At 44.2% G+C, this 21,581-nt stretch overlaps 1 protein-coding gene across 1 annotated transcript in view; it reads left to right on the top strand.

Annotated features, from left to right (window-relative positions):
- LOC309385063 (vomeronasal type-2 receptor 26-like) overlaps window positions 1–21,581 on the top strand; it is a gene marked incomplete at both ends in the record, with an annotated part of 34,198 nt that overhangs the window by 11,270 nt on the left and 1,347 nt on the right. The window contains one exon of the mRNA XM_081939135.1: window positions 20,268–20,397. Within this exon, the coding sequence (XP_081795261.1) occupies window positions 20,268–20,397 (130 nt within the window). The remainder of the gene's footprint in view (window positions 1–20,267; window positions 20,398–21,581) is intronic.

The raw sequence follows: 21,581 nt of genomic DNA, 5'->3' as shown, positions 1-21,581 counted from the left end.
ACAACTTTTCCACCCCTAGGCCATTTTTAATTGTCAATTTTAGTTTTTAAACTATTAATGTTATTGGGGTTTTAACCTTTTTCAGTATTGTAATTATTTATTTATTTTTTACCTCCTCTGTATGACACTGTGCTGACTGTTGCTTGTGTACGTCGCCCCGAGTCCCTGTGGGGAGAGGGGGCGACTAATAAGATTAAAATAAATAAAGAAATAAATAAATAAAAATATTTTTGTGTCAGAATATGTTTTTATAGAATCCCAAAGTGATAGATAATGAGATAATTTTGAAATGTGGTACTTGTCAAGAAAAAATCATTTTTAATCTATTCTTCATAAAAGTGTAGTAGTCTCTGTATTAAGTTGACATATGGTTCCCTTGTCTTCTGACATGTCACCACTAGTCAAAATATGTAATCTCTTCTTCCTAATGCGTAATCCTTCTTCCTAAGGAGGCAAGAAAATTAAACTTGACATTCAAAGTGACTCAACCTCACTGGCGGGACAATAATTTACATAATGGTGACACTAAAATTTACTCTATCAAGAATCTCACTTTCTCCAGCTCGGCATTGGCTTTGAGTTCACTCAAGGAGACAGAATAATTTATCCTTCCTTCTTCCGGATTAATCCCAAGGGATTTGCTCAGTATGAAGGTTTAGTCCAACTTCTCCTGTATTTCCAGTGGAACTGGGTTGGGCTTCTGGCTCCTAAAGATGAGAGGGGAGAGAATAATCTCATCTCTAATGCCAATGCTCAAGGAGAAGGAGATATGCCTGGCCTTCACTGAAATATTCAAATCAGATTTTCTTGGTACTACAATTGTGAAATTACTTCATAGTTTGGAGACTTGGTCTAAAGCTGAAGTGATTATACTATTTGGAGACTCTAATAGTATTACAAAAGTACAGGCAGCAATGAGTCTCCATGAACATTTGAGAAAGACATCATTCTGGAAAGTTTGGATCTTAACTTCCTATTGGAAACTTAGTGTGCTAAAGAATCAAGATACATTGAAAGTAGTAAAGCCCTTCCATGGGGCTCTGCATTTTCGACACCACACTGGGGATGTCTCAGGATTCATCCATTTCCTCCTGTCTTTAGACCCCTTGAAACCACAAGGGGACGTCTTTCTCCTGCAATGTTGGGAATAGTTGTTTGGCTGCATGATGGACAAACCAGGCAGGATCTTTCCAAAGTGGGTAAAACCATGTACAAGAAAGGAGAATTTACAGAATCTACCTTCTTACATTTTTGAAACAAGCATGGAAGGTGAAAGTTACAATATCTACAATGCCATTTATGCTGTGGCACATGCATTACATGCGATGCATGGATCTAGAGGACAACCAACCATGATGAGGCTTAGAAAGAGGATCTCAAGTATCCAGTTGTGGCAGGTAATCTCAGTGAGTTTTATCTGGTCCACAGATGCCTAGGTAGGAAACTCCCTATATGCATTTCTTCAATTACCAATTAAATACCTTTACGTTATCAATATATCTAAGTAGAGATTAAGATAGTACTATTAAAAATATTTTTTCAGAATCTCATTTTTTTCTCAGCCAGTAGCCTGAATTCACTCTATAAAAAGATACTCAATTCATTTCCATGTTACTGTGGCTTAGAATTCTTTGTCACTCCACCTCATTTTTAAATTATGCCATTTCCTCTACTGTTTTTTTGTTGTGTTAATCCTCTGTCAACCTCAGCATATGCAGAAGAAGATTCAATATGTGATCCTAAGGGGTTCCTGATCTGAAATTCTTCAGACTTTTCAACATCAAAGGCTCAATTATTCATGTCTGAACAGGGAAGTGACAAACCAGGGCACAACAAACCTTCCACATGGCTCTCTTGGTCAGATCTCCTCCTTCATTCTGTTCTCTTTGACCATCAGCTAGAGAAAATCAGTGGAATGTTATGACAGAAAGTATTTACCAATAAAGGAGAATATTATAGTTCAGCGTTGAAATAAGGGATCCTTGGTGTTCTTTGAATTTGCTTGTTTTCTTGCAGACTTTTCATGACCCAACTAGGTAGCATCATCAATGCTAGAACTGAATGATATCATTATCAGAGTTACCTAGTTTAGGTCATGAGAGATCTGCAAGAAAACAACAAGGCTCAGAGAGCACCAAGAATCCCCCCAAAGTGATTGAATCATTCCTAAAATGAATTTTGCCATTTACAAAACTAGGAGTCCAAATAAAATAAAAAATGTAACTTCCCGAGTATCACAGAGCAAAACTAAACAATGTAATTTGAATATGGCATTAAAATGTATATAGTTGTAAGACTGGAATTGAAGGAGCCATGATTGAAATGTCCAATAATAAAGAGAATATGTCATCATTTTGGGGATGGATTTGCATATCGGATGTTACTTCTGATTGCTTAGACCTCCATCAAGGGAATTCATTTACCTTCTCAGAAATAGACCTGACTCCTAGGTTGATGGCCATCACATTATGATAGAAACCAGGATGTCTCATTTGTGGTGTTCAGCCAATTAATCCAGGTGTCTTTTCTTTCAGATTCTTCCCTATCCGAGAAACATCCAATTCAACAACAGTGCTGGAGAGGAAGTCTCCTTCTCAGAAAGCGGATTGGTTTCTTCTCATTATGATCTTCTCAACTGGCTTTTCCTTCCCAATCAATCTTTTGTCCCCAGGAAAGTTGGGCAGATTGATTCCAAGGCTTCCCCAGGACAAGATTTCACCATTAACTCTGATGCGATCACCTAGGCCACAAAGGTGAGCTAGAAAGAAAAGTTGTAAATTCAGCAAAGGATTCATTCCTCCAGGGGATGCATAGCACCCTTTTCACTGGGAAACAGTTAAATTCAGGGGTTTGATGAAAAATCACCTTTTGATTTTAACATATTTGAGATTTGACTTCCGAAAAGTCCAAGATGGGGCAAGATTGGGAAGATCTCTTGCTTGAAACCCTGAGTCAGAATTGCCAGTGGCCTGAATCCCTCTGGAGCTTATCCCTCTGGTAAGCCCTGGTAGATCATTTATTTTGAAGACATTCTGGGGAGGGAAACAGGAATATGCAAATAAATAATCGAAGCATGTTCATTGCTTAGGTCATATCAACTATTTCTCTTTCAGAAGGTGCCCTTTGCCAGGTGTGGCATGAAGAGGTGCCATGCAGGAGAGAGGAGAAGAGTTCCAGAGGGCAAGCAGGTTTGCTGCTACCAATGTGCCCCTTGTCCAGAAGGGACCATTTCAAATCAGACAGGTAGAGTATATGGCAAAGGTAGATCTTCCAGGAAGTCATTCAATGGGGAAATATTAGTTTTGCCATCGGTTTTGGTAGGACGCTTTATTTGCTTCAATATATTCATACTTTTCAGCAGAATTCATGAATTAAAACTGTAATAATGGCCATTTTTCTTGCCCCTCAGCAATTTAATATGTGGATGTTTCAGGGCACAATTTTTAGGTTCCCTAGTAGAATTTCTATTCCTACTTTTACATCCCATCAGCAAAACCAGCTACTAATTTTTTGGTGAAAAAATGGGATGTGAGATTTAAGCTTTAATTTTCATTAAGGACCTACTTCTTCTATCACAACTCTCAATGTCCCAGGAAATTCATAGACCTGTTGGAAACAGAGCAGGTCCATCAATCTATGTCTGTTAATCCTTCCCTGCGAAAAAGATTGAATGAGTGGATTTGAAGCATAAAGCAGAGATGATGAGCCAGAAAACAGATCCATTTTTCTAGCTAACGTATTCCCAGCATTGTCAGTATGGATGGAAGGGTTGCCTTTGTTGATCCACCATGAAACTCACACCAACTCTTGATTTCAGATGCAGCTCACTGTGATCCCTGCCCAGAAGATCAATATCTCAACGAGGAGAAGGACCAATGCATTGCCAAGAAGATCCACTTCCTCTCCTATTGAGACCCCCTGGGATACTCTTTAGCATTTCTCACTATTTCTCTCTTTGTGGTCACATTCACTGTCCTGGTGATTTTCCTTGAACATCATGATACACTAATCGTCAAGGCCAACAACCGTGATATCATCTACATCCTCCTGGTCTCCCTCGTACTCTGCTTCCTCTGCTCCTTCCTCTACATTGGTCAACTAGGGAAGATCACCTGACTCTTCCGACAAACATCTTTTGCATTTGTCTTTTCCCTTGCAGTTTCCTCTGTCTTGGCAAAAACTGTCATGGTGGTTCTGGTCTTCATGGCTACAAAACTCGTCTTAGTCTGTCCTCTGGTCCAAGCAGTTATTTGTGCCACCTGGCTGGCCACCTCTCCTCCATTTCTGAACTTGGACTTTCACTGCTTAGAAGGAGAGACTATCGTAGAATATAATGAAAGCTCAGTTTTAATGATTTATGCTGTTCTCACATATTTGGGTTTTCTGGCTGTTGTTAGTTTCACAGTGGCCTTTCTGGCTAGGAAACTGCCTGATATCTTCAAAGAAGCCAAGTTCATTACTTTCAGCAAGTTGGTCTTTTGCAGTGTTTGGATCACCTTCCTCCTACCTACCTGAGCACCAAAGGGAAGTCCATGGTGGCCATGGAGATCGTCTCCATTTTGGCCTCTGGGGCTGGTCTCCTGGCTTGCAACTATTTCCCCAAAAGCTACATTATCCTACTGAAGCCCAATTTGAATTGTAGAGAGAATATAATGAGGCACAAGAGTCTCTGATCATACTATTTATGAAACATAGTTATATTGCCACTGAACGTACACATAGGGGACTCTGGCTGGATTTTAACATTAAAAATCACAACATAAAACCCCATTAAAATACCCCATTACTCCCCCATTTAGGCAAGATTTTGACTTTGGGTAAATTGATTTTGATTGGGGGGGGGAGATATCCTCTTTTCTTCTACAGAATCCAATCTGTTTTTTAATCTTTTTGTGGTTTCTATATTCTATTTCTGTTCTGTCAAAGTCTTTAATTTTCTTTGTTTTTTCTACTTGTTTGCTCCTTCTTCATTCTTCTCCTCTTCCACTCTTGGCTCCATCTGAGGGTAATTACTGGAAGGACTCAAAGGTGCTTTTTCAAGAGGCAACTATACTTTCTGGTTTTTCTTTGAAGACGCTTTGCTTCTCATCCAAGAAGCTTCTTCAGCTGTGACTGGATGGTGGGGAATGGAAGGATTTCAATCCCCACCATCCACTTCCATTCAAATCCTTCCATTCCCCACCATCCAGCTATAACTGAAGAAGCTTCTTGGATGAGAAGTGAAAGGCCTTCAAATAAAAACCAGAAAGTCCAGTGGCCTCCTGAAAAAGCTCCTTTGGGACAACCATGACCTGGATAACTGAGAATCTCCATAGACATTTACTGGAAGGACTTTTCCCTCCTGCAGGTTCTGAGGGGAGGCAATCAATGTCTCCCTTTCCCTGTTTTTCTCAGTGGCTTCCTCCCTCCTGTTTGCCTCTTCTCATCTTTCTCTGACTCCTGGGCTTCAGCTCTGTCCAGCTTCTTCCTTCTGAGGCCTCACAAAGTCTTCTTACTCTATTTTGCATTCTTTGCTGGGTTTGTCTCCCCTTGATCTCCCTCCCTTTGTTCTTTGGTAACAGTTATCTGGATATTAGTTTACAGTGGGACAGTCCCCATTTTATTTCTTTTAATCAAAAGAGCTTTTATAAATGGCTTAAGCTGTGTTTACAGCCAGCATTTTAAGCAAGTTTGTTTACAAAGATCCCTAAGTCTTTGCTGACTTCCCAACTATTTTGTCATTGAGCATTAGAGGGTTGTCATTTTTTAATTATAGTGTCAGGATACCGAGTAATGAACCCAACCAGTCCAGCAATTCTGAGACTCTTAACTTGCTCAAAGAACTGCTTTATTGAGTATATAATTTCGGCACAGTTGAAATAGAAAGCTTTCATTCATGATGGCCATGCCCCGAAGCGAAAAGATATTGGTTGAAAATACAGAATAGGTTGCAGGAGTTAACTAAATGTCAAATAGAATTCACACCAGAAATGTTTCTCCTGGGGATAATTAAGGCAAAGTACAATAGAAACTTAAACTACCTGATGTTACATATAATAACTTTCATGCAGTATCGGAAGAATGATAGTATTCCGCCAGAGGGATTAGTAATCCAAAAACTATACGATTGTGCAGAAATGGACAAACTTACATTAGAGTTAAAGGAAAAAGATAATTCAGAATACTATGCAGAATGGGAGAAATGGTGTGAATGGATAGACAATAGAAATAAGAAATGGAAATGTACATAAGGTCACAATGTTTGGAAATAGAAGGTTTAAGGTTTATTGAATTTATAGACCGCCCCCTCTCCCCGTAGAATGCATATAATGTATTGAATATTGATTCCAGTTGTATGGATAATGTCACAGATCTGCTAATCATGTGATAGACATGTATGGAAAATGTGCAATATGTATGTATGTATGTATGTATGTATGTATGTATGTATGTATGTATGTATGTATGAAAACTAGCTATGGCTATTTCCTGTACTTTCAGTACAATTAAAGATTAGACAGCTCCTTCTGGTCACAGGTCGCATTGTCCAATTAGGTCTCCTTGGTAATCTCTCCCAGTCTCTGGCCAGCACCTGTTGTGGTGACCTGGGTTCTCACGAGAGAGTAAGTTGTGGATGTCTGACCTGAGAGTCCAAGCTCTCCCCCGCCCAAAAAATGTGTCAAGCTGAGAAACGGAGAAAACAGCTGCAACAGACCTGATCTTTTTGAAGTTGACATCTAGAGATTCAATGAACCTTATTCTTTTACTCTTTATGAACTTAGTAGAGAAACATACTTTATTAATAATTAAGATCATGTGAATAAATAAGTTGCATTACTACTACTATTAGTCTTCTCATCCTTCCTATCACCCATCTCCTCCTACTTATGACTGCAGGACTGTAACTTTGGTGCTTTTATCCTTACAATTTATATTGATATTGATTGTTTCTTGATTGCGTTTTTGTACCATGTGACTATCATTAAGTGTTGTACCTTATGATTCCGGATGAATTATTATCTTGCCTTTTTATGTACACTGAGAGCATCTGCTCCAAAGACAAATTCCTTGTGTGCCCAATCACACTTGGCCAATAAAGAATTCTATTCTATCCTATTCCAACTCTGTTAATCTAATCTAATCTAACCAATCATCAGGGCTGCCCCAGTCAATGCTGTGGGAAAGTGGGAGGGGTTTTGCATGAAGTTAGATCTATAGCCATAATAACATTCCTTGTTAATAACATTAACAAGGACATTCAGCCTGCACCTGGAGAGGCGTGACAGGGGATCCTCTCTGGGTGGGATGGTTATTGATTAGGCATGTGATGGACATGTGGGTGCAGGGAAGGTCCAAGGTGGCATCTCCAATAAAATAGAATTCTGAGGAATTGTTGGCTTCAGCATTTCCTTTGGTTGGGGGTCTTAATTGGAACCCTGTCATGTCTATGGAGATTCTCAGTCATCCAGGTCAGGGTTTTCCCAAAGGTGCTTTTTTTTTCAAGAGGAAACTGGACATTCTGGTTTTTCCTTAAAGACGTTTTGCTTCTCATCCAAGAAGCTTCTTGTTAGATATTAGCATATATCGGGATAAGTCTTCCCTCAGGTCCGCTCCTACAGCGGGAAACAGGTATTCCTCTGATTGGTCAATGGGCGTGCCTCATCCCTATAAAAGGGGAACCCTCCGACCACAGAGTAAGCTGGATCACTACTATTACTAATAAAGAGCTGTTAAGTCACGTCGTGTCCGCAGTCTGTCTCTCGTTGCCCAGATCTAACATTGGCGACGAAGGTGGGATTGAGAGACAGATAGGACGAAGAACGCTACTTCAAGAATCTCCGGATTTGATCCAGCCCAGGAATTCGGCAGAAATTCCGGCAGCCATCTCAGATCACCGCAGCGCGGCAAATTCAAACTGAGAAGATGGCGATGCATGCTCCCCCCGCTCCTTTCGACCCAGCAACCGACGAATGGGAAGCCTTCATGATTCGCTTCGAGTGTTTCCTCGAAGCAAATGAGTACACGGGGATCACCGATGCAAGAAAGAAAAATATCTTCCTCGGCTACTGCGGAAAGGAAGTCTTCAATACGGCCAGAGACCTCACCGCGCCTACTCCAATACAAGCAGTACCATGGGCGACGCTGAAACAAGCCTTGGAAACACATTACGCGCCAAAACCGTCCCGCCATGTCAGCCGCAAAGAGTTCAACATGAGGACTCAAAAGGCGGGAGAATCCATTAACCAATTTGTTGCAGCTCTACGAAGAATAGCAGCCCACTGTGAATACAGGGATTTGGAAGAGCATATCTTAGAGCAATTCATCTGTGGGGTAAGAGACATTTCGTTGCAAAAGAAACTGTTAGCCAACCCGAATCTAACCCTACAGTCAGCATTGAACAAAGCAAGAGCGTCGGAATCAGCGGAGAAATCAGCAGTGACCATACAACGAAGGGTCAACGAAACCCAGCCAGCACCGAGACAAACCAGAGTCCACTACGAAGACGCAAGCCCCGACTACGTGGATCCCGAGTTCGAGGACAGTCACCTAATGCAGAGCAGTCACTGGAGGCCTGGGGGGAAACCCGGATCCCGTTTGCCGCCCTGCGCAAGCTGCGGAGGGAATCACCCCAGGTCTACTTGCAGGTTCAGGAACGTTGTTTGTTCGCACTGCAACAAACTTGGGCACATCGCACGAGTGTGCCGGAGCGGAGTCCCTGCCTCACGGCAGCCACCCATGTACCGCCAACAGAAGCCCAACCCAGGGGCTTGGCGAAATCAAAAAGGGCGCCCAGAGAAAAATCCACAAGTGTTTACCCAGAGAGAAACTCCCCAAAGAGCTGAACGAGCGTATTCCCAGAGAGATTACTCACAAGAAAGTGAGCGAGCGTATCCCCAGAGAGAATTCACACAGAGAGCCGAAAGAGCGTTCTACCAAGACGCTCAACGAGAGTATTTTCAGGATATAGACGATGAGATAGAGTTGACCCAGAGAGAGGAGTTGCGAACGTATCTCACCACGATACATCAGGTCCGCCCTAAGCGGCCCAAAAGGCTGAAAGTCACAGTCCTCTTGGAGGGCTCACCCTGCGAGCTGGAGGTTGACACAGGATCAACCCTGACGATCATTTCATGGGCATCCATGAAACAGGCCATTCCCAGCCTCAGAAAGAGCCAACTGCGCGCTCCTGACGTCCTGCTACGAGACTACCAGGGGAACCAAGTCCCCATCGTGGGCCAAGGCACATTCCACATCCAGTTTAAGGACATCGAAGCCCAGCTGCCCGTGACCATCTCCAGCGCGCCATTGCAGAACCTCCTGGGGCTTGATTGGTTTGAAGCCCTGGGATTAGAAGTCACCGGAATCAACGCCGTGAGAAACAGCAGCGCTGAAAAGATCTTTAAGGAGTTCGAGGATGTGTTCAGCTCCGGTCTTGGTAAGTATGTGGGCAAACCAATATCGTTCAATTTAGATCCAAATGTGGCGCCAATCCGGCTTAAACCGAGACGAGTGCCTTTTGCACTCCGCCCAAAAATAGATAAAGAGATAGATAAGTTAGTGGAACAAGGAATCCTGGAGCCGGTAGATCACGCGCGTTGGGAGACACCTATCGTGACCCCAGTTAAGTCAGACGGATCAGTCCGCTTGTGCGCAGACTATAAATGCACAATTAATGTCGCGCTACAACAGAGCGCATATCCGGTGCCCGTAGTACAGCACCTATTGCACTCATTGGGGCCAGGAAAAGTTTTCGCTAAATTAGATATGGCACAAGCTTACCAGCAACTGCCAGTAGATAGCGCCACAGCGGAGGCCCAGACTATAGTGACGCACAGAGGAGCGTTTAAATGCAACCGGCTACAATTCGGCGTAAGTATTGCTCCAGGATTGTTCCAGAGCGTCATGGAACGACTGTTGCAAGGGATACCGGGAGTCGTCCCATATTTTGACGATATCTTGGTGTCCGCTGCAAACGAGGAGCAACTAAACAAAAGAGTCAGATCGGTTTTGGCCAGAATCAGAGAGAAGGGTCTCCGCCTGAAAAAAGAAAAATGCCAAATTAACGTGCCTAGCGTAGAATTCCTGGGTTATAGAATTGATGGTCAGGGAATTCACCCCACTGAAAAGAAAATTAAGGCGATCCAGGACGCCCCCACACCACGAAATCAAACCGAGTTGCAGGCCTTCCTCGGACTACTTAATTTCTACAGCGTTTTTCTGAGACAGAAGGCGACCGTTGCTGAGCCACTACACCGTCTACTCCAGAGGAACGCACCATGGAGATGGGGACGAGCAGAAGCTGCAGCATTCGCCGGGGTAAAGCGCCTGCTCACCACTGACTCACTACTTGTACAATACAGTCAGACCCTCCCGCTGGTATTGACCTGCGACGCATCGCCGTTCGGGGTTGGAGCAGTCCTCAGCCACAGGATGCCCGACGGGAAAGAAGCACCCATTGCTTTCTACTCCAGAACTCTTTCATCGGCCGAAAGGAACTACAGCCAAATGGACAGAGAAGCATTGGCTGCCGTTGCAGGTGTGAAACGTTTCCATGAATACCTCTACGGCCGCGATTTTGAACTCATTACTGATCACAAACCGCTGTTAGGACTTTTGGCGGGAAATCGCCCCACTCCGGTCTCCCTTTCTCCACGTATGACCAGGTGGACTGTTTTCCTGGCTGCGTACTCTTACAAGTTAATTCATCGACCGGGCTCCACTCTAGGGCACGCAGATGCGCTCAGCCGTTGCCCATTACCAGACATTTTGCCAGACCCCACTCCAGAAGTACCGGTATTGCTCATTGACTGTTTGGATTCGGGACCGGTTTCTTCTTACGACGTTGCAAGGTTCTCCTCGAAGGACAATTTAATAAAACAAGTGCAAACTTGGGTATGGAGGGGGTGGCCAAAGGGAAATGTGGGCCCGGAATTCAAAATGTTTTGGTCTAAACGGGACGAACTCTCCGTGTTACAGGGATGTTTGTTGTGGGGGGATCGAGTTGTTATTCCTTTTGCGCTACGAAAAAAGGTATTGAATGCTTTACATATGGGGCATCCGGGGATCGTGAGAATGAAAGCGTTAGCGAGAAGTTATGTGTGGTGGCCCAATATGGACAAAGAAATAGAGGAGTGGGTGGCCACTTGCGATCCATGCCAGGAGTCGAGACCAGCACCCCCGGAAGCGCCCGCCACAGAATGGGAGAAACCCAAGGCACCCTGGTCACGCATTCATATTGATTTTGCAGGGCCATTCCAGGGTCAAACCTTCCTCATAGTTGTAGATGCTTATTCTAAATGGTTGGATGTAGTCCTAATGACATCAACCACGGCAGAGGCAGTTATAAAGGTTCTTAGGCGGCTTTTCGCCACCCATGGTCTACCAGATCTGTTAGTATCGGACAACGGGCCCCAATTCACGGCCATGCAGTTCGAAACATTTTTAGCAGGGTTGGGAATCAGACACGCCCTCATCGCGCCATTCCATCCAGCGTCCAATGGTCAGGCAGAAAGAATGGTGCGGTTCGCGAAAGAGGCCCTCGCCAGGATGGGCCCGGGGGATTGGCAAACACGCATTGACCATTACCTCCTCATTCAACACATTACCCCGAGCGCAACGACGGGTAGAAGCCCCGCTGAACTACTAATGGGTCGCCGCCTACGATCTCACCTGGACAGGCTCCACCCGAATTATTCTACCTCGGCTCCCCCAGACTCTACAAGTAAGGTCAGATCTTTTAGAGAAGGAGACACTGTTTATGCTCAAAATTACACAGGGGGGACATTGTGGATACCGGCAAGGGTCATTGGCATCATGGGCCCTCGATCGTATTTGTTAGAGCTTGAAGATGGGCGGAATTGGAGAAGGCACATCGATCAGCTTCGAGGTCGCCTAGCACACTCCAACTTAAGGGATGAGGGCGAAAGTTTCCTGTCCACAGAAAGACAACCGCAGGGAAACTTCATCCCAGGAAACGACGACACCGGCGAGCTAAGCGGGGGACAGGACATCACGCACGCAGCTGAGCAACCCCCCGTCATCACAGCCGCTGAGCAAACCCCCGTCATCGCAGCCGAACAAGATACCAGGGAAAAGAGCATCGAAAACGCAAGACCTCCAGAAACAGAAAAAGCACCCGATCCTGCAACTACTTCAACCCAACAGGAAACCAATCCTGCAAGTACTTCAACACAACCTGAACTCCGACGTTCCTCCCGAGCAAGACAAACACCCACCTACCTAAAGGACTATGTCACCTACCGCAACGTCCCATCTAGGAGGGGAGGGGTGTTAGATATTAGCATATATCGGGATAAGTCTTCCCTCAGGTCCGCTCCTACAGCGGGAAACAGGTATTCCTCTGATTGGTCAATGGGCGTGCCTCATCCCTATAAAAGGGGAACCCTCCGACCACAGAGTAAGCTGGATCACTACTATTACTAATAAAGAGCTGTTAAGTCACGTCGTGTCCGCAGTCTGTCTCTCGTTGCCCAGATCTAACACTTCTTCAAGCTCTGCCTTAAGGAATCCCCCAAATCGTGTTTCAGGTTCAATATTCACCGACTGGAATCAGCGGTAGAGAAAAAGGAGAGCTATATTGCTTCATGTCCTCCATCTCACTCTAGGCAACAAACCTAGAAGAATATTGTCTTTGATGGTGTTCTTCCCCTACCAATGACAGCAGACAAATTTCCTGGGCTCTAACCAGTTGCTAGGCAACACTCCCACACAGTTTAAGTTATCCTTCACCTCTCTGTTTTTAACTGGCCGAGGAGAAATGAGCTTCTATATCATCCCTAACCAAGCAGGAATATATAATCTATTTCTTCAACACACACACTTGCATTATTGACCACTCTTACAAGGCTACAGCTGATCACCCTGCTTATCCCCCTCCCCCTCCCTATCTGAACAAACTCTGGCTTAGGCTGAACTCCATCTTGGATGCAGGTGCTCAGTTTCAGGTAGACCAAGTGCCACCTGCACCTTGACCCTCAGGTCCACCTGCTCCTTGGATCAACAACAAAAGACACAAACAGGTTTTTCCCTTCTGGTGTATGAAGAGAAGCTATTACTAACTGGGTGGGGTGGCAGTCAGCCTTGCAATTATCAGAAGAACAGTAATTCTTCTTGTATCCTCCATAGATTTCTGCCAAGAATATCTTTCAAGACAAAACCTGCTTAAATGAAGTAAGGTCTGAGCTCTCCCAAGGGGAGCTGGACATGCCACCTTAGGTTGCTTGGCAAAGAAGTCATTTCTTGCAGTCAACAAATCTTAACTGGCCTCAATGTTTTCTCCTGCAACAAGTCAGATAAGAGAAAGCACACTTGATATTAATTTGCCCCCAAAGCCACCCAGGTGCCACAGTCTGCTTCTTCTGTGCTAAAGCCCTGATGATATTCCGTGGGAGGCAGCTCAAGTTCGGCTTCTCAACAAGCATTGATTTTTGGTCAATGGAGGAAGGTGAAAATAATGAAGGGGCTTCCTCTCCTGTTGCTTCTCTTTTGGCTCCTGCCTTCAACAACTCACAATGAAATGCAAACTGTATGTGTACCAAGGAACCCTTTGCGAACTATGGAGGACCACTACAGGCCTGGTGATCTCATTATTGGGGGGAATTTGCTCCTGAAAAAGATGTATGACTATGATGAGTTGAAATTTGACTGTCAGCCATCAAAGACCCAAACTTCAAGCAGGTACGTTTCACCTGGGAGGGGATGGTGTTAGAAGATTATCTGCTTTATTTGGGATTCAGGGATTCTTCTTCTGGTGATGTTTGCAGATTCTGCTGCAGTTCAGCAGCTTTGGTGCTTTGCAAGATAAAGAACCATTTTAATAAAATAGATTACCATGTTTCAGTTTCATCAGGAAGATCATCAGTTTCATCATAAAGTGAGCAAGTCTTGTTAGAAACTGTGTTTACATGTTAGAAACTGTGGTGTGAGTGAAGACATTGACTCATAATATTAATTTGGACAGAAAGTCATGGTGGAAAACTCAAAAGGCTGATTCATTTACAGTGTTTGGTATAGCAAAAAAAAAAAAAAGGAGAAACTGTGCTTTGGAATAATTAATGGTCTTTTGTGATCCTCTTTTGCAACTCTATCTTATAGCCTCCAGTGGAGTCCTGTGAACAGCAGTGGTTCCTAGAGCTGAGAGAGCTTTTCAAAAGGACAAACAAACTGCTAAAGCTTCCTTAGATATTTCTCCCTTGGATGAGCCATGGCTGTTCAGAGCTGCAGAAGGGGTACTTTTGAACCCCTCCCCACACTGACTATAGTTTCAGGGCAATACCATCCACACAACCTCCTTAATCGCATGTTCTTGTCCAAAGGCTCACAACAAATGGATTCACCACTTCAAAGTCCAGGAGAACACACACACAAGCAAACAGATACACACACACACTCAGGAAAAGCAAACTCCACCAGCATACAAAAGGTTCCCTGTAATATTTTGAAATATTTTCCCTTTATAGCGTTACATTCAAGAATTATCAGCTGTTCCGGGCCTTGGGATTTGCAGTAACAAACATCAACCAGGATTTGGTTCTGCTGCCCAACATCACCCTCGGCTTCCATATTTATGACAATAAGGAGACTGTTAGGAGGGTTTCCTGGAACAGCTTCTCTCTTCTGTCTACACGAGGCCAGATGGTTCCAGGTTACAAATGTGACAACGAGGACCCTCTGCTCTCTGTCATCGGAGAACTCAGCTCCCAACCCTCAAGGCAGATGGCCTCCATCTTCAGCACCTTCAAGGTCCCCCAGGTAAGAACAGAACAGAAGCACACACAGAACTCATGCGAGAGTGGCATTTATTTTTATATTTTATGTCTCAGGTTATGTTACTTTATGCTGCCATCCGAAAGTGATAACGTATTTCTGAAATGCTTTCCTGGATGAATTCTTACCTAACTGTAACCAGGCTTCAGTGTGGTTTATTGTGTGAATCAGGTTGATGGTTGTTCTCTTAGCTTCTCACATGCAGAGCCAGGCAAACTATGCCAGTGGTGGCTCTTCATAATAGAATAATAAGAATAATAACAACAACAGAATAACAGAGTTGGAAGGGATCTTTCAGGTTTTCCTGCTCAGGTAGGAAACACTATATAATTTCAAATAATTGGTTGTCCAATCTCTTCTTGAAAACCTCAGTGATGAAACACCTGCAACTTCTGGGTGCAAGTTCTCCCATTGGTTGATTGCTCTAACCATGGAAAGTTCTCCTTAGTTCTAGATTGCATCTCTCCTTGGTTAGTTTCCATCCATTGTCTCTCATCTTGCCTTTAGGTGCTTTGGAAACTAGTTTGACTCCATTTTCTATGTAGGAGGCCCCTCAAATACTGGAAGACTGCTATCATGTCTCCCCTAGTTCTTCTTTTCATTGGACTAGACATACCCAGTTCCTGCAACCGTTCACCGCATGTTTTAGCCTCCAGTCCCCTCATCCTTCTGGTTGCTCTTCTCTGCACTCTTTCTAGAGTCTCCACATCTTTTTTACATCATGGCAACCAAAACTGATGCAATGTTCCAAATGGGGTCTTACTAATGCATTGCAAAGTGTACTAACTCTTACCATGATATTGAGTCTATCCCTCTGTTAATATATCAGTGAGGATTCAATCATCCAGGCCAAAGTGTCTGTCTTGAATCCTGGCAACCGGACCAAACTTTGTTCATCTGAGATGTTTCATTGCTCATCCAAGCAACTTCATCAGTCAGAGCAAAATTAGCTAGGCAGACTCAGAGAATCCCTGGGACGTATCAACTCTTGGCAAACCAACTTGAGAGGTTTCTCTCCCCAAATGCCTTGTAATATGTCAATAAAGATTCAGCATAAAGTATAACCTTGTCATGAAAAAATATCACTTGTAAAACAAGACTCTCTCTTTCTGCAGCTTGGGTTTGACTTCCTCAAGTTCACTCAGGCAGACAGAATTGCTTTTCCTTCTTTTTTCCGGATCAATCCCCATGAATTTCCTCAGTATGAGGGTTTAGTCCAGCTGCTCCTGCACTTCCAGTGGAACTGGGTCGGCCTTATAGCCCCTCAAAGTGATGATGGAGAACGTTTCACCTCAACTCTGATGCCGATGCTGAAGGAGAAGGAGATCTGCCTGGCCTTCACCCAGCTTTTCAAATCTGAACATGCTTCAAGTATAGCAAGGAAATTGATTCCTTCCATTGTAACTTGGTTGAAAGCTGAAGTGATTATTTTGTTTGGAGAACCCAAATCTATTAAATCTATATATACTGCTCTTAAGTATTATGGAAAACGCACTACGAGTCCATTTAGAACTGTTTGGATCCTGACTTCCCATTGGGAAATCAGTGCATCTCCCAAGGTTTTGGGACTTCTAATGCCCTTCCATGGAGCTTTGCATTTCAAGGACCACAGCCATAACGTCCCAGAATTCAGGCAATTGCTCCTGTCTTCAGACCCCTCGTACCCCCAAGGAGACGTCTTTCTCCCTTTATGGTGGGAAAGGCTCTTTCTCTGCAAGTTCCACAAACCAGGAGTGATCCTTGCAAAGGGGGAAAGAGAATGTACTGGAAAGGAGAGTTTGCAGAGTCTGCCTTCTTATATGTTTGAAGCGAGCATGACAGGTGAAAGTCACAATATCTACACTGCCGTTTATGCTGTGGCACACACCCTGCACAACATGTATGGATCAGGAAGGAGACCAGCCGTGATGAGGCTTGGAAAGAGGATCTCCCATATGCAGTCATGGCAGGTAATTCTGAAACTTTCTATCCAGGTTTGTTTTTAGGCTTCCTCATGGATGTTTAAATAATTCCATGCCACCCATGAAGATAAACAAAATGAGCAATTATTAAAGCACAATAAGTATGATGATTTGATTTTTTTAAGAAGGGAATGGTAACCGTACAAATGGTCAGTAAGTTCCAGAATGGAAAGTTCTTCTTACAAGGTCTTCAGTGGTTGCTTGAGTTTTAGGGGATGAATCATCATTCCAGGGAGGAGGAAGATGACAAAATGGGTTCCTTAATGCTTGGTGCTGTTTCAACAGGTCACTAAACCGTCCTTCTGGCCACTTTTGCAGAACCACTAAAGTTTCTTTCAGAATGTAGCCTGAATCCAATCTCTAGCAGGACATTTTATTTTCATTTTATTTTTAATGGTTTAGCATCCTGTGTGAGCAGAGACCATTTGTTTAATTTAGTATTTGTTGTGCTGTTTAGCTTGCTGGCCGAAAGGAGCCTCTGTGAATCTCAGCTCCCACAGAAGGGCCCTTGTGCAAAATGGTTTCTGACCTTCATCAAGGCTTAACCTGAGTTGCTTCTCGGTCATGGAGGGACAAATGCAGTCCAGGTGTTGCTTTCGCCTGACTATGTCATATGTAAGTCAGAGACTCTGCACCGCAGACGACCAGACCCAGATGCTACATTCAGTACTTTTTGAGTATCAGAATAAAAGAGTTGGAAGGGACTTTGGAGGTCCTCTAGTCCAACCCACTGCTCAAGTAGGAAAACCTATACCATTTCAGACAAGTGGCTGTCCTGTCTCTTCTTAAAACCTTCAGTGATGGAGCACCCACAACTTCTGGAGGAAAGTCTTTCCATTGATTAATTGCTCTAACTGCCAGGAAATTTCTCCTAAGTTCTAGGTTGGTTCTCTCCTTGATTAGTTTCCATCCATTGCTCCTTGTCCTGCCTTTGGGTGCTTTGGGGAATAGATGGACCCAGTCTTCTTTAGATCCTTGTTTTCATTAAATTATATATGTCCAGTTCCTGCAACCATTCCTTATATGTTTTAGCCTCCAGTTGCCTAATCATCTTCATTCCTCTTCTCTGCACTCTTTCTAGAGTCTCAACATCAGTTTATATCATGGCAACGAGAACTGGATGTAATATTCCAAATGCAGTCTTAACAAGACATTATAGAGTGTTGCTATTATTTCACGTGATCCTATCCTTTTATTTTTGTAAGAATTATTCTATTGGAATTGGGTGAAGAAACCATGATACAAACACCCCATAATAGAATATTTTTGCAATGGGGGTCACTCTCTCATGCCCCATGATACATTCCTGTGATTTGACATGGCTCCTGATGTCCAGATTCACAGGCTTGCAATTATCTCCTAAAATGATGGTCACCATGGAATGCTAGAAGCCATAGTTTCTCATTTCCAATCACCCCAGTTGCTAAGGATCTATTTTTTCTTTCAGCTTCTTGCCCATTTGAAGAATGTCCGATTCAATGACAGCTTTGGAAATGAAGTCACAATCTCAGAAAATGGACTCGGAACAGCTCAGTATGATCTTCTCAACTGGCTTTTCCTCCGCAATCAGTCTTTTGTCCCCGTGAAAGTCGGACAAAAAAATCCCAGGCTTCCCTCAGGCCAGGATTTTACCATCAATTCTGGTGCAATCACCTGGGCCAGAAAGGTAGGCTAGAAGGAAATGTTATGAATCCAGGAAATGATACATTCTCTCCTAGCAATGCAGAATTTCCTTGTCATTGGGGGGGAAAAGATGGATTGAACCAGAAAAATTGACATGGTGAAAGCTCTTTTCATGAAATGGATTCAAGTCTGATTTGTCCCACAGCCAAGGAGGGTTGGGATTAGGAAAAAATAGCACTAGCACTTATATACTGCTTCACAGTGCTTTCCAGACTTCTGTAAGCGGTTTACAGAGTCAGCCTATTGCACCCAACAATTGGGGTTCTCATCTTACTGACCTCGGAAGGATGGAAGGCAGAGTCAACCAGGAGCCAGTCAAGATTGAACTCCTTGCAGTGGGCAGGATCACCATAGATACCATGAATTCCAAGCACTATGGGTCACCATAGGTCACCATGAATTCCAAGCACTATGGCAGCACAGCCCTCCCTCCCTCCCTCCCTTGTTCCTTCCTTCCTTCCTTCCTTCCTTCCTTCCTTCCTTCCTTCCTTCCTTCCTTCCTTCCTTCCTTCCCACTTAGCACTTAAACTCATGTACCACTTCACAGTGCTTTACAGCCCTCTCTGAGTGGTTTACAGAGTCAGCCTATTGCCCCCAACAATCTGGGTGTTTCTTTTGCCATCTTTGGAAGGACAGTTGGTCAGGATCGAGCTGCTGGCACTTTGCAGAATCAGAATGCATTCTAGCCACTGAGCCACCATGGCTATTTCTTTCTTTCTTCCTTCACTCCCCCCTCCCTCCCTCCCTCCCTCTCTTTGCACTTAGATTTATATACCGTTTCATGGTGCTTTACAGTCCTCTCTAAGCAGTTTACAGAGTCAGCCTCTTGCCCCTAACAATTTAGGTCCTCCTTTTACCAGCCTCAGAAGGATGGAAGGCTGACAATGAGCCAGTCAGGATCAAACTCCTGGCAGTGGAATGCAGAGTTTCCCTATAGTAGTGCATACTAATAACTGTGGCACCATGGCTCTATCTTAGTTGAAACCCTCTTGAATCCTGGTTGAAATGCAGGGTATAATTCCAGAAGGCAACAGAGAAACTCCCTGGATCATTCCTGTTTGATTGCAGCATTATGATTCTTTCTTTTAGAAAAAGCTGCAGCTCAAAGGGAGATTATGCTCTTCCACTTCCAGCTGACCTTCACCATCTTCTTCCTCCCACTGCTGAGGATGCACACACCTGGCCTGCCTAAGTCGCTCATGGGGGTTCACTCAGGAGACCTTGGGAATCAGGACTTGGGTAGCTGCCTTGTGAAGGGCTCATCCTGACATGCCTCATCCATAGCAGGAGGTAAAATATGGTGAAGGTCAGCAGAGGTGATGGAGTCCTGGATGGCAGCAGGTGAAGAGCAGGGCTGTAACTGGGCCTACGTACCATGCTTCTGGGCTGGGAGAGCTGATCCTTCATGCTGTAATGTTTGGACATCTGGGTGCATTATGGCTCTGGGTCTGCTTGACATTCTGCGGCTCAGGGGCCTCTTGGCACACCTAGGCAATGACAGTGCTTTCCCAGATGCATGGCACAAGGTGACACTTCTTTATTACATTAGAAAGCCCAGCATATGGCAGGAAAGACATAATGATTTGCCAAGGAGAACAGGAAGGAAGGTCCATTGTGGCATTAGAACAATGAAACAGTGGAACAACTTGCAGCCAGAAGTTGTGAATGCTCCAACACTGGAAGTTTTTAAGAAGAGATTGGAGAACCATTTGTCTGAAGTGGTGTAGGGTTTCCTGCCTGAGCAGGGGGTTGGACTAGAAGACCCCAAAGGTTCCTTCTAACTCTGTTATTCTCTTATTTTGGAAATTGAATGATCATTGAATGGACCATCTCGAGCATTTCTCTTTTCTGTCTTAGAAGGTGCCCTTTGCCAGGTGTGGCAAGAAGAGGTGCCGGGCAGGAGAGAAAAAAAGTGTTCCAGAAGGCAAGGAGGTTTGCTGCTACCAATGTGCCCCCTGTCCAGAAGGGACCATTTCTAATCAGACAGGTAGAGTGTACATCAAATGTAGATCTTCCAGGATCAAGGAATAAACCCAAGTATGAAGGGATTCTTGGTCATGTGTGGTAGGTATAACCTGCTTCACAACATGGATGGAAATCATTCTGAACCCCTGTCTAATTCTCCATATCTGAGGAATGATAGGCAGAACTGCTCTCCTGACCCAATTTCACACAAGGTGAACTCAAGGCAGACATTTTTCTGATTTCTTACTGCTGTTTCCCATCCTCCTGTCACATACCGGGGGTGGGGGGACGACTCTGATCACTTTTCTGAATGAATGACACAAAGTGGTGGTTGAGTACTCAAATGTTGTTGTAAGGACCCCCCCTCAGCTAGTCCCTCAGGAAAGCAAGGCTCTTGAATCCATTAAGTTGAACGAAAAGAAATTTTACTGAGAGAAAGTGATTGCACAAAAGCAAGGCAAGATCTGAAAAATCCCACACAAAGCACACAGCATTCATTTGTTTCCCCAAACCCAGCCCCCCTGACCAGTCCACCGGCAGCCAATGTGATGTCGCAAGATTGTAACGGAAAGTCTGAGATGTTAGGCAGATAATGGCTCACTCTTAGGGCATGACTGCCTTGACGTCAGGCTGTAAACTGTAATGAGTCACAGTGGGGCAGTGGTTAGAGTGTAGTACTACAGGCTACTTCTGCTGCCTGCCGGCTGCCTGCAATTTGACAGTTTGAACTCACCAGGCTCCAGGTTGACTCAGCCTTCCATTCTTCCAAGGTGGGTAAAATGAGGACCCACATTGTTCGGGACCAGAGGCTGACTCTGTAAACTGCTTAGAGAGGGCTGTAAAGCACTGTAAAGCAGTATATAAGTCTAAGTGCTATTGCTAACTGGCTGGGAGGGGATCTGCTCCATCTCCAAAGACAGTCCCTCTCCCTAATTCCCAAACAATGACAGTCCAAGCAAAAGCAAGTGAAAATGCCAGCAAGCTTCCTCTCCCCCTCTTCCAGCAGAAGGGCAGGACAGGATGGTGAACCTGACAGTTGTGTTACTTATCATGTGCTGCTTCTGTCAGGACTATCAGTCTCTTTGGAAACATTCAGGCCTTTCAGATCTATCTATCTATCTATCTATCTCTTCTCTTCTCTTCTCTTCTCTTCTCTTCTCTTCTCTTCTCTTCTCTTCTCTTCTCCTCTCTCTCTCTCTCTCTCTC

Source organism: Natrix helvetica, assembly GCF_964273705.1.
Source record: "Natrix helvetica genome assembly, chromosome: 1".
Classification (NCBI taxonomy): Eukaryota; Metazoa; Chordata; class Lepidosauria; order Squamata; family Natricidae; genus Natrix; species Natrix helvetica.
Note: the sequence above shows the minus strand (reverse complement) of the source record. Positions and strands in the feature narration are given on the sequence as shown.